The following is a 13,269-nucleotide window of genomic DNA, read 5'->3' on the forward strand; positions in this document are numbered from 1 at the left end:
GTATACTGTCCTACCGCAGGAGGACATCTCTAGACTTCGAAGGAAGCTGGAGACCACAAAGAAACCAGACAATGTACCCAAATGCGATGAGATTCTGATGGAGGAAATTAAGGATTACAAGGTTAGAAAAACTGCCTCTGTGTTTGCTTTGTGTTATTTTGTCAAGGCCTGAAGGCTGGTAAGGAAGACAAATAACAGAATGGGAGAATAAATACTGAATTTCTTTACAGGAAGGTAACCAGAGAATGGCTTAATTTGGGGAGGAAAAATGGTACTCTTGTCTTAGTGCTTAGTGCATTTTCTTGTTTGTTTGCTTATGTATGAGAGCCCTTTGGATCGTAAACCTATACTGTTGCTCAGACTCTGACTTTTTTTTTTTAGGCACGCCTGACGTGTCCGTGTTGCAACATGCGTAAAAAGGATGCTGTACTTACGAAGTGTTTTCATGTTTTCTGCTTTGAGTGTGTGAAGACACGCTATGACACCCGCCAGCGCAAGTGTCCCAAGTGTAATGCTGCTTTTGGTGCCAATGATTTCCATCGCATCTACATTGGTTGATCCAAGCCAGGGGAAGAAGAGGGGCTGGCTAGACACGCGCCTATTCATTAACCATCAGACCTTTACCTCGTCTCTCCTTGATTGTCACCTACCAGGTAGTTTGTCAACTACCTTCCCTTCACAGACTTTCCATCCAGGTTCTCCTCTCTAACAGCTAGATGACTTCAGGTGAAAGGACTGGTAAATGCAAGTCAAGTTTAAAATGAATTAGAAACAAATAATTCTTTTTTGTCTTCCTTACTAGCCTTGTTTATTTCCTGCTTTTAGACTTGTACATTTTCTTCTTCAGGCTCACTGTGTAATCTTGCACTATCCATTCCTCCTGAAGAAGTGAAGTTAGTGTTTTTGACAAGGAGAAGGGAACAAAGAAGAGAAGAGACACATGGCTATCAGGGGAGAGGGTGGGTCTGATCTTTTAGAAATGGGCACACACATTTCTTGATTTTCGTAGTAAATTTTTTGTAAACTTGGATTATAAAATGGTATAACTGTGCTATTCTTTCCTGGATGGTTTGAAGCCTTAATGAAATTATGTCCAGGATGAGTCAATCCATTTTTTTATTCACTAGCAAAGTAATTTGTTAAGGTCAGCTGGCTTCCTTGTTGAAGTTATTTCAGTTTCGAATGTTCTCATTAAAGTCTTTAAATTTCTTGAGGCCAGAATAATTTCAGATACTATAGCCCCCTTTATGTTAAAATGAAATCAGGATTGCAGAGGATGGGGAACAGGACTGAGGGTAAAGAGATCTTCTGCGTACTCGGGGAACTCGACACAGGAAGGCCTTGGTGAGCTATGAATTACTCTCATCAGCCTCTCCAAAGGGGTTGTTGTGATCCCTTTTTCCAGAAGATTGTCTGTAATGTTTCTTTAGGACTTTATACTCCACTACCTTCAATTAAAGCAGGATTCAGTTTGCATTTGTGCTTTGTGTTTTTCTTTGAAACTTCTGTTATTTGTCATTTTTGGTTGATTTTACACCTGCTGTTCTAGAACTGAATTCTCTTGAACAGAAATAATCAGATTAAGAGGCTGACTGTTTTTAAATTATTTATTTCTCTGATTGATCGAAGTACTTTTCTCCCAGTTATTTATTGAGTGTGTTTTGGGGAGAGATTATACCTAAAAGATGATGGTTTATTTGACTCTTCTCAGTTCTCTTCCATAGTCCACTAGGGGGTAAGAGATTGTGATTTGTTTGCCAGGGAGTATAAGGCTGCCTGGCACTTTAGGTTGAGAGTTCTCGAATTACAAATTTTATTATAGCAAGCAAACCAGAGGTCTTACGTATCTGGTAAGGGGTTGTGCAAAATGGATCCCTTCTTGATCACCACCCGTCCTAGGAGATGGGTATGGACAAATTCCATGTCCTTTTGTGATGGATTTATGATGAATTTCACAGTCATGGGTATGAGTTAAGGAACGAGTTTAACTGGGCAATCTTACAGTGTCATCAAAGAGGACATGAGTCCCTCGATCGCCTCATCCCACCTACCCAACACACAGAGCCATGATAGGGTCAGGCCCTGCTTCTGGGCACAATGCATTTTCAGTCAGTAATCCCTTTGCTGCTCTGTTCTTATAGGACAATCTTGGACATAACTTTGTTGGTTCAGGGGAAGATAGACTACTTGGGTAGCAGATGGTTTGGGTTTGGATAGTAACTGTTTATAACTCTTGACTAGGAAAGCTAGCTGTCCAGCTGCAGGGGACAGTGGAGCCTGTGGAAGATTGTAAAGGAAAATGACGAGTCCCATGGGAAGCTGGTTTTAGGGGAAGTTCCTCTATCTGGGAAGAGCAGAGAGCCCTAGTCCCAACTAGCTTGAGTCACAGGCAACACAGGGAGAGCTCTTAACAACATTTTCAGATATAGACCCAAAACTGGTGATCTTTGGACAGTCTGGCTTCTCACTAGAGAAGAAGCCAATGAATGAGCTTCAGGAATACCCACAAATGGTGTACCAAATTTTGTGTAGTATGTATGTTAATCGGCTTTTTTTCAGATGCTTACAGGAATTTTGAAACTTCAAAAATCTGAAAAAAAGTTAAGAATCACTTCTCTAGATCCATACGGAATTTTGAAAAGAGAATTTCTTTAATGCCTATAAATGCCGATTTCAAAGATTATAGAAGTCTTCCCCGCCCCCCGCCCCCAGCTCTAGTTGCGGTCTCTAGTTCCATTTTTTTATTTTCTTTTGTTGTTATCTTGGAAATTGTCTCAGTGATTTGGACCAAAATCAGGGCTGATGCACCCCAGGATGCATCTTAACTACATGGCTTGGCTCTTACTTTCTTACCTACTATAGGGATCTTTCTGAAAGGTGTTCAGTGGTTTTTGCTAGTTATCGCATCCTTACATGAATTTCCATTGGGATTCCTTGTTTTTTCTTTATTCTCTGTCCAGATCCCCACAGGCATCTTTGTTCTTCAAAGGCAGGTACTATGTGCATGCCACTTGCGTGATGATTGTGATTTGATATCATGGGCATATTCATGGAAAGATTCTGGACAATAAAATGATCACCCATCTTTTATTAGACCTACTGGGATGGTGAGGCTCAGTTCTTAAAGCTACATGCTGCTCTCATCTATTTCCATGGTTTTTTGCTGGTGTGGAATTCCTTTAAATTTTGGTCATTAAGGTTTTTCCTGCAGACTATCAATTGATAAATTCAAGTACCTAAGTGGATCTGCAGAAAAGTTTCAACTTGTTCTTACTGCAAAAGTCCGCCTGCCTGACTTAAGACAGCTACTGAGAGTAAGTAGAAAGTTGGTGGGTTGTGTGTATGTCGGATTGGGTTCACCCTGGCATGGAAATAACTAAAATTTCCTAGATCTGTAATTGTCCCACTATAAATTTGGGGATTTCTGCCCAAGTTTGGTCCCTTCCTAATATTAGAAATCAAAGCCTTATGTATGCCATATTTCACAGTTTCTATAATTAGGACATTGAAAGGACAATGTCTTAATCTAATCCTTAATATCCAGTGGAAGGTCTGGCACACAGTACTCAGTAAAGGTTTGCATGATTAAGTTAATTTAGCTCTATGCTTCTGCTAACAGATCTTAAAAAGTCTGCTTTTTTTTGGCCCGTTTTTTGATTTCGGTCTTTTTTTTTTCCCCCCTTAGTTGGAACTTTGTTCGGTTTTTAAGTTACTTTCAATTTTGGTTTTTTTTCCACTTTTTGCTTGCTTTTTAATTTTTTTTTTTGTTACCAAAGGGATTTTTTTTGATTTTTAAACCCATTGCTTTTTTTGGGGGCACCCCCTGTTGGTTGGGGTTTTTTTTTTTTTAGTTTTGCTTTTTTTTTGGGGCAATTTTTGGCCAAATTTGGATTCTTGGCTTTTTTGCTTTACCTTGACTGGTTTTGTTTTGGGGTTTTCTTTTTCTTGAATTTTCCGCGTTGGATGATTCGAAAGCTAGGATACGAGGCCTCAAAGGGACCTCAAACCATGTCCTTATATTAGAGATGAGGAAACATGCTCCAGGGTCACTCACTTGAGTAGCAGAATCTAAATGTGGCAATTAGACCTCTACTGTTCTACCCTGAGTAGATTCCTGTACCAGTAAAGTGCTTGTCATCAGAGAGATAATAAATGAAAATACAGGTCTTTTTGAAGTCTTTCTGAAGACTTATATAAACCTAGTATATCTATCCGTGATAGTTTTAATGTGAGAAGGATCTCTTTACCAGGCCCTAGATTAGGACTGCGTCGTGTTTCCCTATTCATTGAGAGTTCTTGTAGTACTTTGTTCTAGAGTAGAGTTGAACCAAAAGGATCATAGATTTCTCCTTGCTCACCTATTACGTTTATGCATTTATTGAGTGCTTATTGTGATTCTCGGCACTGTGCTAAACATATTTCTTATTTCATATTTCTTAAAGTTAACTTCACTTTCTCACGGCCCTACAAACAAAATGCATGTGAGTGACAGCCGGTTCCACCTAGTGGTGAGAATCCTGATCTTTTAAATATTTCCCTCTTCAACTTAAAATCCATTAGTGGATGCTATAGCCTTTAGGATACAAATCCAATTTAGCTTTCCTTTTTCCAGTCTTTATAGCTTGCCACCCACATTGTGCTTTATGTTTCTGTCATATTGAAATATTTGATGTTCCTAAGTTGCCTTATTGCCACATTTTCTCAACTCAAATTTTGCATATGGTATTTTACCTGGGATGCTTGTTACCCTCCACTCAATTTCTCCACCACACATGCATGCATGCGCGCGCGCGCACACACACACACACACACACACACACACACAAAAAGTGTTTTCTTTGTTTCCAAAGTACTTGATATGCATTTCTTTATCACATCGTTTTGCCAGTTTGTGTCTCCTCAACGAGGCAGTGGGATCAGAATCTGCTTTTTCATCTTTCTATCTCCAGCAGCCAGTCCAATGCCTGGCTCAAAATCATTAAAAAAAAAAATGAACGAATGAATGATACAAAACATGCTTAGGTATGTCGGCTGTTGACTTAGGTTATAGTAGGTTTATATTTTTATGAGATTTGACTTGGGCATATTTCAAAAGAATGTATATGAAGAGCACATCCAGCTAGCAGATTTATGACGGCAAGTTTGCCAGCAGCTAAAACTGAGTTGTCAGAGAACTTCAAGATGCCTGAGGCTACAGGGCTGCTGAGTGATTTGCAGCTGTGTTTATACCGGTTCTTGGTTGGACTAGAAAGCTAACAGATGCCAAAAACTTTCTGTGAGGCTCGGGGGCTACAGTATTGAGTTCAGTGGACCAGTGCAGGTACAGTTTACCACATCAGCTTTCTTCTCTATAGAGCTGGGGGCCAGGCTGAGGCGTGGCATGAAGACTAAAAGAGGTTAGAGGAAGAAGAGGAAGTTATATTGATTAGAATCCTGACATTATAGTATGGTTCTGGAATTGCACTCCCTACATAAGAATCTCTGCTACTGCTATTAGGAGCTGTGTGACCTTGGGCAGCTCACACAATTCCCTGACTCTTAGTTTTTCCATCTATAAACTAGAGGTCTAGGTTAGCTACTCTAGACTAGGTCTAGCCTCTAGAGTATATATGGCATGAGGTTTTAATGAAGATTAAATGAGATCATGGTTTATAAAATAAGTGCTCAATAAATGCTAGCTTTTAGAGTAATGTCTGTCTATAGGTGATGAAAAGGAAAGATTGTGAGAAGGTCCCTGAGGTTAGAGACCATGCCCGTCTTCTTCACCATCGTGTCTCCAGCACTTGGCACTTAAATACAAGCTGTTTGTTGAATTACTAAATGAGGGTGGTCAGGGCAGAGATTTTCCAGAGATCTCTTAATATTGTGTCTTTTCCTAAATGTTTCTCTCAGATGAAGCCATTTCAGTTCTACTTCATGATGCCAGGGTTCTGAGTTTTCTCAGTATATTTTGTGCCACTGTGGACTATAGCAAGGAAATAAACATAAATCACCGCATCAGTGAGTTTCCTGTTAGGAAGGGGCTGGTACCACATCAACATTTGAATCCCCAAAGACAATGGCAGTGGTACATCTGAAAGTGAAGTTTCTATCTGAACATTTATTCCACAGTCATAGAAACTGAAGATGGAAAAGACCTGAGGACATCTAGTCCATCCACGTGGTTGTACAAGAAAAGTGGCTGGATCAAAACAGCCTGTTAACTTCATGCTCACAAGACAGCATTTCAGTTCTTCCTGGAGCGGAGCGATTGCAAACACGTTAAAATGAAGACACGATGCAAACAAACACTCTTTACAAACCTTAAGAAAATACTTTTAAGTACATTATTCTCATAAAACGATTAGAAACTAAACAAAAGAGTGAGGGACTCCTGGATTAGATGGATGGGGTCGGTGGGTGAAGAAAGGGATAACAGTGAAGATAGTGAAGTGTTTTCGATGACTAGAAAGCAGTTCCTTCTGAAGACTGGTTGGATTTTCTGGTTTTCTTATCAAAAATCTGAGTTGGGAGGAAGAGAGGCTCTAAAGCAGTTTCTTTCCCCTTCCTTCTCTGTCCACACCCAGGAAGCGCTCACCAGCACCAACACGGAGCAGCCTGTTGCCCCAGGACACTGCTCTGCCCTACTCGGCACTTGTTCCACTTACACGTCTCTGGTTGGCTCAGAGCTGCTTCCGGTATAGGGCTTGTGCAACAAGATCCATGAAAAATGGAGAGTCACCTCCAGGCACATTAAAGACCTCTACTGATTGGGTCCCAGTCATTCTTCCAACTTGTCTTTAATTGTTGGAGGAATCCCCTTCGCTGCTCTACCTTGAGGCATCCATACATTGGAGCCATTATTATTTACATGAACTGATCTATCTGTTCTAACTTATCTGGTCATACTTTATTGTGTGCTTCCTGTGCCAGGAATTACCCCTAAGAAAACAGGGTTGGGGGTGGGTGACATAATCAGGCCATCATATTCCAGGTTTCCCAGCACCAGAGCTTGGAAGAGAATGGCCTTCCTGACTTCATGAAATAGGAGCCCACAAAAGGAGGCATGGTAGCATCCCTTAAGTTTTTCTTCTTTACCAAAGAACCACCATCCACCTGAGGACTTCTGATCTTTGCATTTTTTGAGTGAGGGGAATTGAGAGAACAGAGGTGGAGTAGAACAGAAGGAGGATTTTCAAAGGACTCACCATTTCATGAAACCTTTTTACAAAACACAACATACTTTTTCACAAATTGCAAAACACTGTTCAATCACTACCAATAAAAATAACCATCACTACTTAACATGAAGACTGCTTCATTTCACCACAAGCAATTATGCTTTGTTTTTCTTTATCCAGAACGTGGAGGCATTTCAAGCAGTGCTGACGACAGTAAGTCTGCTTTCAGTCCCTGCAGCTGCTTGCCATATCCTGGCTACGGTTTTGACCAAGTGAGGAGCTGTGCACTGGTCATCTGCTTTGTGAAGAGGCAGGGCAGTCTGGCCTGTTACCACCACTGCTCGGAATGCCTCAGTAGAGAAGCCTAAGTTAAGGTAAACCCGATATACAAAAATCCAAACTTACAAAACAGATACATTAAGGGATAATTAATTGCATTACAAAAGGATTCTTTACAAAAGAATTCACCTCTGGGTTCCTTTAAATAGCCAGCTTCTCAAGTACAGTCAGGAAATGAGTTATAAAAACGTCCATGTACAACATCGGGAGCATGGCTGTCATGTGAGTTGAGGTACGCCTGTACATTGGCCTTCCCGGCTGCGCAGAGGTTCGGGGGTGCACAGAACATGATGGCAGAGTCTGCACAGCATCCTTAGCTGCTGGATGGCTAAGGGGCATGATCTCCCACAGGCAGCTGCCAACCTACTTGTGGGCCTGGGGTGAGAACATGGGAGGATAGGGCATTTCATAGGAGAGCTGTCCTTTCCCTTTCCAGGGCTCACCTGTTCCCTCACTGTGGAACTGTGTCACCTGTGAGGTTGATGAAGTCTAACTTTAGAACCCTCCCACCTCCCTCTTTAGTATCTCGGTGCCTACGTCCACCCCTGGGTTTTCTCAGACAATTAACTAATTGCTTGTTTTATCTAATTACAGCTTAGGGTGTCATCTTTCCCTAGGAGACTGGGTGGCTCTTGGTGGAAATGCAGGAATTCCATCCCAAAGTACCGCTGTGCCTTTCCAGTGATCCGTGGCTGTGACTCCAGGGCATGGCACAGCGCCGCAAACTCATTGTAGGCATTCACATGGATTGGGGTGCCGCAGAGAGTACTGCGAAGATAAAGCAAATAACTGATAAACAAGGAAGTCTAGTCCTAAATGGTGCTCTGGGGTGGGAGGGGCTGTACGAAGGTGAATCAGCAGGTGTGTGCCCAAGTCTAAAAACTCTCCCAAAGGCTCTGCTCATTCATCCCCATGCTTGGGGCAGTCACAGTTCTAGAGCAGTGACTGGACCCCATGTGTCAGTCACCTGGGGGTGTTCGTTAACAAGAGGTCTCTAGCCCACCCTCTGGGGAAGGGTCCTGACGATCGGCATTTTAACGAGCTCCTGGATGACTCCAATCTACACTGACACTGAGAACTGAAGTTCAATAGTGGCCGTATTCCCTTCCCTTTCTGCATGTCTGAGCAGTTGCACACTGGGAAAGTTGTACACTAGGCAGAGGGAAACCGGGTTACTGATATCAACCTCCTGGGGGCATTAATGGAGTCCAGGGGGAGAACTGGAGAGACCAAACCTGTTCATAGCTCCTGAGAGGGGAGTGGGTATGAGTCTGAGAGACTGACTTGGTTGTTACAAATACAGATATGAAAAACGGGGGTGGGGTGCAGGAGGGAGCATGTTCCTGAATGGTGAAGCTCGTGATAGTCACAAGCTTGACATTCCCTTTGGGATTCTCAGAGCTAAGAGACAGGTGACTGCCGATTTGAAAATGGCCTCGTCCGTGGTTTGCAGAATATTTTCAGTTAACTCACAGTGCCAGCTCACATATCCTGTACAGGCAATACGTAGGGGTATTCCAGTTTCATCCTAAGGCCACAACCTTGCTTGCTTTTCTCTCTTTCTCTCTCTTTTACAAAAGGCACACACTAGAGTGGAGATGCTTAGTTAGATTAGAAGTATAGCACTATTCATTCTTTAGCTAAATTGCTTTTCTGGCCCCCGAGCTTTTGTTCTAAAACACTGCATATATTTTTAATGCTTCTTCAGTCTGTTCTCTGTTCCCACTCACCACATCCCAGTCCCCTTTCATAGTATCATGTAAACATGTTCCTACTAAAGGTGGCTCAGGACGGTGTTGGAGAACCAGGACCTTCTCAAAAACACGGCTCTCGCCCTATCCAATTGATCCTTGGCCTGCTGTGACACTAATGAGGTCAGTTAACGTTTTAAGCACCCACCTCCCTGTTTCTAAGTTTCTCTAGCTCTGACCCTGTTGCCCATTCAGAACCCAGGAAGATATCTAGATTGACAGGTTGTATCAAAAGCCACAACTCTGGATAATCCTGTTCTGTACTAAGAAGAAAACCAACAACCAGGTACGAGTAGCAATTTTTTTTTTTTTTTTATATCTCTTGTTGATAGTGCAGAGAAAGGGCTAAAACCAGAAATATTACTGTGGCACCTGGTGAAAAGGTTAACAAGAACTGGGGTTGTGTGGTTATTCACAGATCCCTTGCACGGAGTTCACTCTTGACTAAGGTTCTTCTTGGAAAGACTGCTACCCTGGAGGCCTGGAGAGTGAGCTTGGGAAGAGCTGCTGATACTTTTTAGGCTGGGGAGAGCGAACTTGACCTCTAAGAAGACCTAGACCTCAGGTTCCCCACAACTTTGTCAGTAGTTACAAAAACGCATCACAAAGTGTCGGAGGAAGGCCAGGAACTGAGAAAGGGGAGCAGCGCGGTCACCCTAGGACTCACAAGTCCGGTTTGTCCTTTGATACTCTTCCAGCTCCGTTTTCCTGCTCACAGCCAGCTGCAGCTCCTGCCGGATCACCTGGATCTGCTTCTCGAGCTCCGAGAGCTCCTGCATCACTGAGTTCCGAGCTCCGTTTAGGGAGTCTGCTTTCCCGTTGGTGGTCAGCGAGGCAGGGAGCTCTCTTCTCCTTGGAGGGAGAGGGATGTCCTGGTGGGTCCCGATGCCCAGCTGGTTTTGTCCTCCCTCATCACTGAAGACGTATTTTCGTCGGTTGTCATGACTCGGATTGGAAGTATTCCACACGGCGAGCTGACGGGGTCCTACAATGGACCTAGGAAACAAAGAGGCACTTTAGATTGACCCTCCGCTCTGTAGCTCTCAAAGTGTTGTTTCCAAACTGTTAAACCATTTCTTGTGTGAATAATGTAGAGCTGGGTACGCATTCAGAGATGACTAACAAAGCCATGGACAGACTGCCCGCTAGATAGTATCATGGGGAAAAAAGGAGCCAATACAATTCTTGTCAACTGAAGTTCAAGGTCTCATCAAATCTTATGCTCTCCTGAAACTGGAATGGGTGTATCATCTGGAGGGCTGATAGACTAAAGTGTGGTACATTCTTTTATGAAGAGTGTTAGATGCCTTTTTATTCTCTTCCTGCTGGTGAGGCTCAGAAATCAGCACTGCCTTGAAACATTCTATGGCTAGAAAGATGGTGCTTTAGTAAAAGTGAGAATCCGTTTATTTAGCTGTTAAACTCTAAGCATGAGCCCAATGACAGATACTATAAGATGGCTCATCCTGACTTCTGCAGGACCACCCGATGTTTACTACTTGAGTTTGAGGAGAATAAAAGCATACAAGCTGCAGATTTCAGCAAAAAGTTTTCCATTACAGGGATGACTTTATGTGGGTTGAGACTGACAGCTCAGTTCTGAAGCTTAACAACAACAACAACAACAACAACAACAACAACAACAACAACACCAACACCACCACCACCAACAACAAACCAAGAAAGCCTCAAGTTCTTGCCGGGATAATGAAAGCCAAATAGAAATAGATTCGCAATCCTCTTTCAGGCTTGCGTTGAACCAGATACCACTATCTCAGAGAGATGGCTACAGACAGCCAGAGAGTTATTGCTGGCCAGGCACAGGAAGAGGGGGATCTGGTTTCTGAAATACACTCTGACAGCTGGATGCAATGAGAAGAGCTTCTTGCTACAAGAACAGATTAGAGCCCTAAGCAACATAGCTACTGATTTCTTCTAGTCTTGTTGAAGGAGAAGGAGAATGAGAAGGATTATGACTACTTTTGCAATCTACCACAGGGCAAAACAAAATAGAAACACTCTATTAAGTCCTTGTGCCTTTGTTCCTATCCATATAACTACGTCAAGACTTTATTCCTGGATTTTTACTTGCCAGGAAGAGAAAGGGAGAACCTGCAGGGGGAGGGGGAAAAGGAGGGATAATAAAGTCTTGATTCAGTTACATGGATGAGAACAAAAACACAAGAACTTTATAGGATGATTCTGTTTCATTTTTCCCTGTGGTAGATTGCAAAAGTGGTCATAATCTTTTGTTCTTCCTTTCATCCATGCCCCTCTGTAATGTGACTTTGCAGCTTGTCCTTATCAAGGGAGATTCAAGAGGGGTGGGGAAGCCTGCTCTTCCTCTCCTTTGAATTTAGTCTGGTCCCATGACTTGTTTTGGCCAACAGAAAGTGGCAGAAGTGGCAGGCGACAGTTCCAAGCCTAAACTTTTACAAAGCCTCAGACATTTCCACTGTGTGGCTCAGAACTCTGCTGCTGAGATGTGAACAAAGCCAGACTAGTCTGCTGGATAACAACAGACCATGGGGACAGAGTCTCTAGTCTTCCCAGTTGACCCTGCTGAGGCCATAATAGACCAGCCAGCCCTTAGCTGCTTTCCCCCTCCCTGCAAGCTGGCTGCAGACATATGAGCAAAGGTAGCCAAGATCAGCCAACTTTGGGCTAGATCACTAAACTGCATAGCTGACCCACAGATTCATAAGCAACTCGCTGTTTTAAACATTAAGTACTGAGAGAATTTCTCACACAGGAAAAACTAACTGATACGTGCCCCAGGCCACTAAAACACACAAACACATTCCAAACCACCCTGTATGTCTCATAGTTTATGTCTTATAGTTTAAGTCTCATATAAATGAGCAAGGGTCGCCAGAGCTCAGCTTTCTTGTGCCCTGGGATGGGTAAAAATTCTATAGCTCCACTGGCCTTATACCTGGATCAGAGATGTGGTTAGAATTTTCCTTCTAGCCTTACACTTCCCTTTAATTTTTCCTTCAAATCATTTCCTATTGAGTTTCAGTAATTTCAAAATGATCTTATTTGTGGTTTGTATTATGTGGTTTACAATTTTTGTGTATTTAGGGTGAAAGAGGAAAGGAGGTGTACTGGAAACCCAGTGGGATGAAAGATAGACCAAAAGTTAGACCAAAAGATAACATGGTGAATAAACCAAGGACTATCTATAAATTCTCTTGCAATATCTACTTTTTTCTCTGCTTTAAATAAAAAAGGAGCAACATCTACTTTCATACCATGGCCCAAAATTTCTCCAAGCCTTTTCTCAAACCTATATGTTAGTAATTCATTCATCTATTGCTTTATTTATTCAATAAATATGGAGCACACAGGGGGGATGCCAAGTTGTAGCAGACATAGGCGTTTGCATAGATCTTCTTCCAGAAAGAAAAGAGGGAGAGAGAGTTTTCAAGTCAACAGAACTAACTCTAGTACCACAGAATGATTCATAGAGGGGAAAGCCTGGGAGTGGGGCATCTACACGTTTTCCTGGACTGTCCAGGCAACCACAGCAATCAGGTAAGTAGAGAGAGCCAATGTGGTTTTCTCCAGAACTTTGTACACGTATCTGGGAATATAATATAGAAGAATAAGCAAAAACTGGATTCCATGTCAAACTCTAATTACTAGCATCATAATTGCGATGATAGTTGACAGGTGGCTCTGGACCACCTATAAATGCAAGATGACAGATGCTGAGTGGCAGACTTGGCGTCTAATTGGAAGGAATGAGTGTGTTACATTGCTGGCCTCTACATTGCTTAGGTTGCATTTTGTATCAAACCCTTCCTCAGGCTTAGAGTGTAATGTGACCAGTGTGTGAACTGTACTTAACACTAAAAAATGAGCAAAACGAGCTTCCCCAGAGCAGTTATGTAACATCAAGTTTCGATGTTCCACTAGACTATTCAGAAAAGACATGACAGCTCTGGGACCACAAACACTTGCTGTGTTTGAAAGGTTACAGGTGGGTGTTGAGTTGTAGGGAAATGGCACAGGAA

At 42.5% G+C, this 13,269-nt stretch overlaps 1 protein-coding gene and 1 long non-coding RNA gene across 2 annotated transcripts in view; one reads left to right on the forward strand and one right to left on the reverse strand.

Moving 5' to 3' along the window:
- The first annotated feature begins 6 nt into the window (after positions 1 to 6).
- On the forward strand, positions 7 to 1,476 carry LOC111743812. Its single transcript, XR_002781889.1, has 2 exons — positions 7 to 121; positions 382 to 1,476. It is a non-coding gene; the product is annotated as an uncharacterized LOC111743812 (long non-coding RNA).
- A 4,604-nt stretch (positions 1,477 to 6,080) lies between these two features.
- The window catches only part of GRIN3A (glutamate ionotropic receptor NMDA type subunit 3A), a gene marked incomplete at its 5' end in the record, with an annotated part of 152,984 nt that continues 145,795 nt past the window's right edge, over positions 6,081 to 13,269 (reverse strand). Inside the window, 2 exons of the mRNA XM_023534238.1 lie at positions 6,081 to 8,267; positions 9,918 to 10,246. Coding sequence (XP_023390006.1) covers positions 8,239 to 8,267; positions 9,918 to 10,246 — 358 coding nt within the window. The remainder of the gene's footprint in view (positions 8,268 to 9,917; positions 10,247 to 13,269) is intronic.

The sequence above is a fragment of the Pteropus vampyrus genome, unplaced genomic scaffold (genome assembly GCF_000151845.1).
Source record: "Pteropus vampyrus isolate Shadow unplaced genomic scaffold, Pvam_2.0 Scaffold123, whole genome shotgun sequence".
Classification (NCBI taxonomy): domain Eukaryota; kingdom Metazoa; phylum Chordata; class Mammalia; order Chiroptera; family Pteropodidae; genus Pteropus; species Pteropus vampyrus.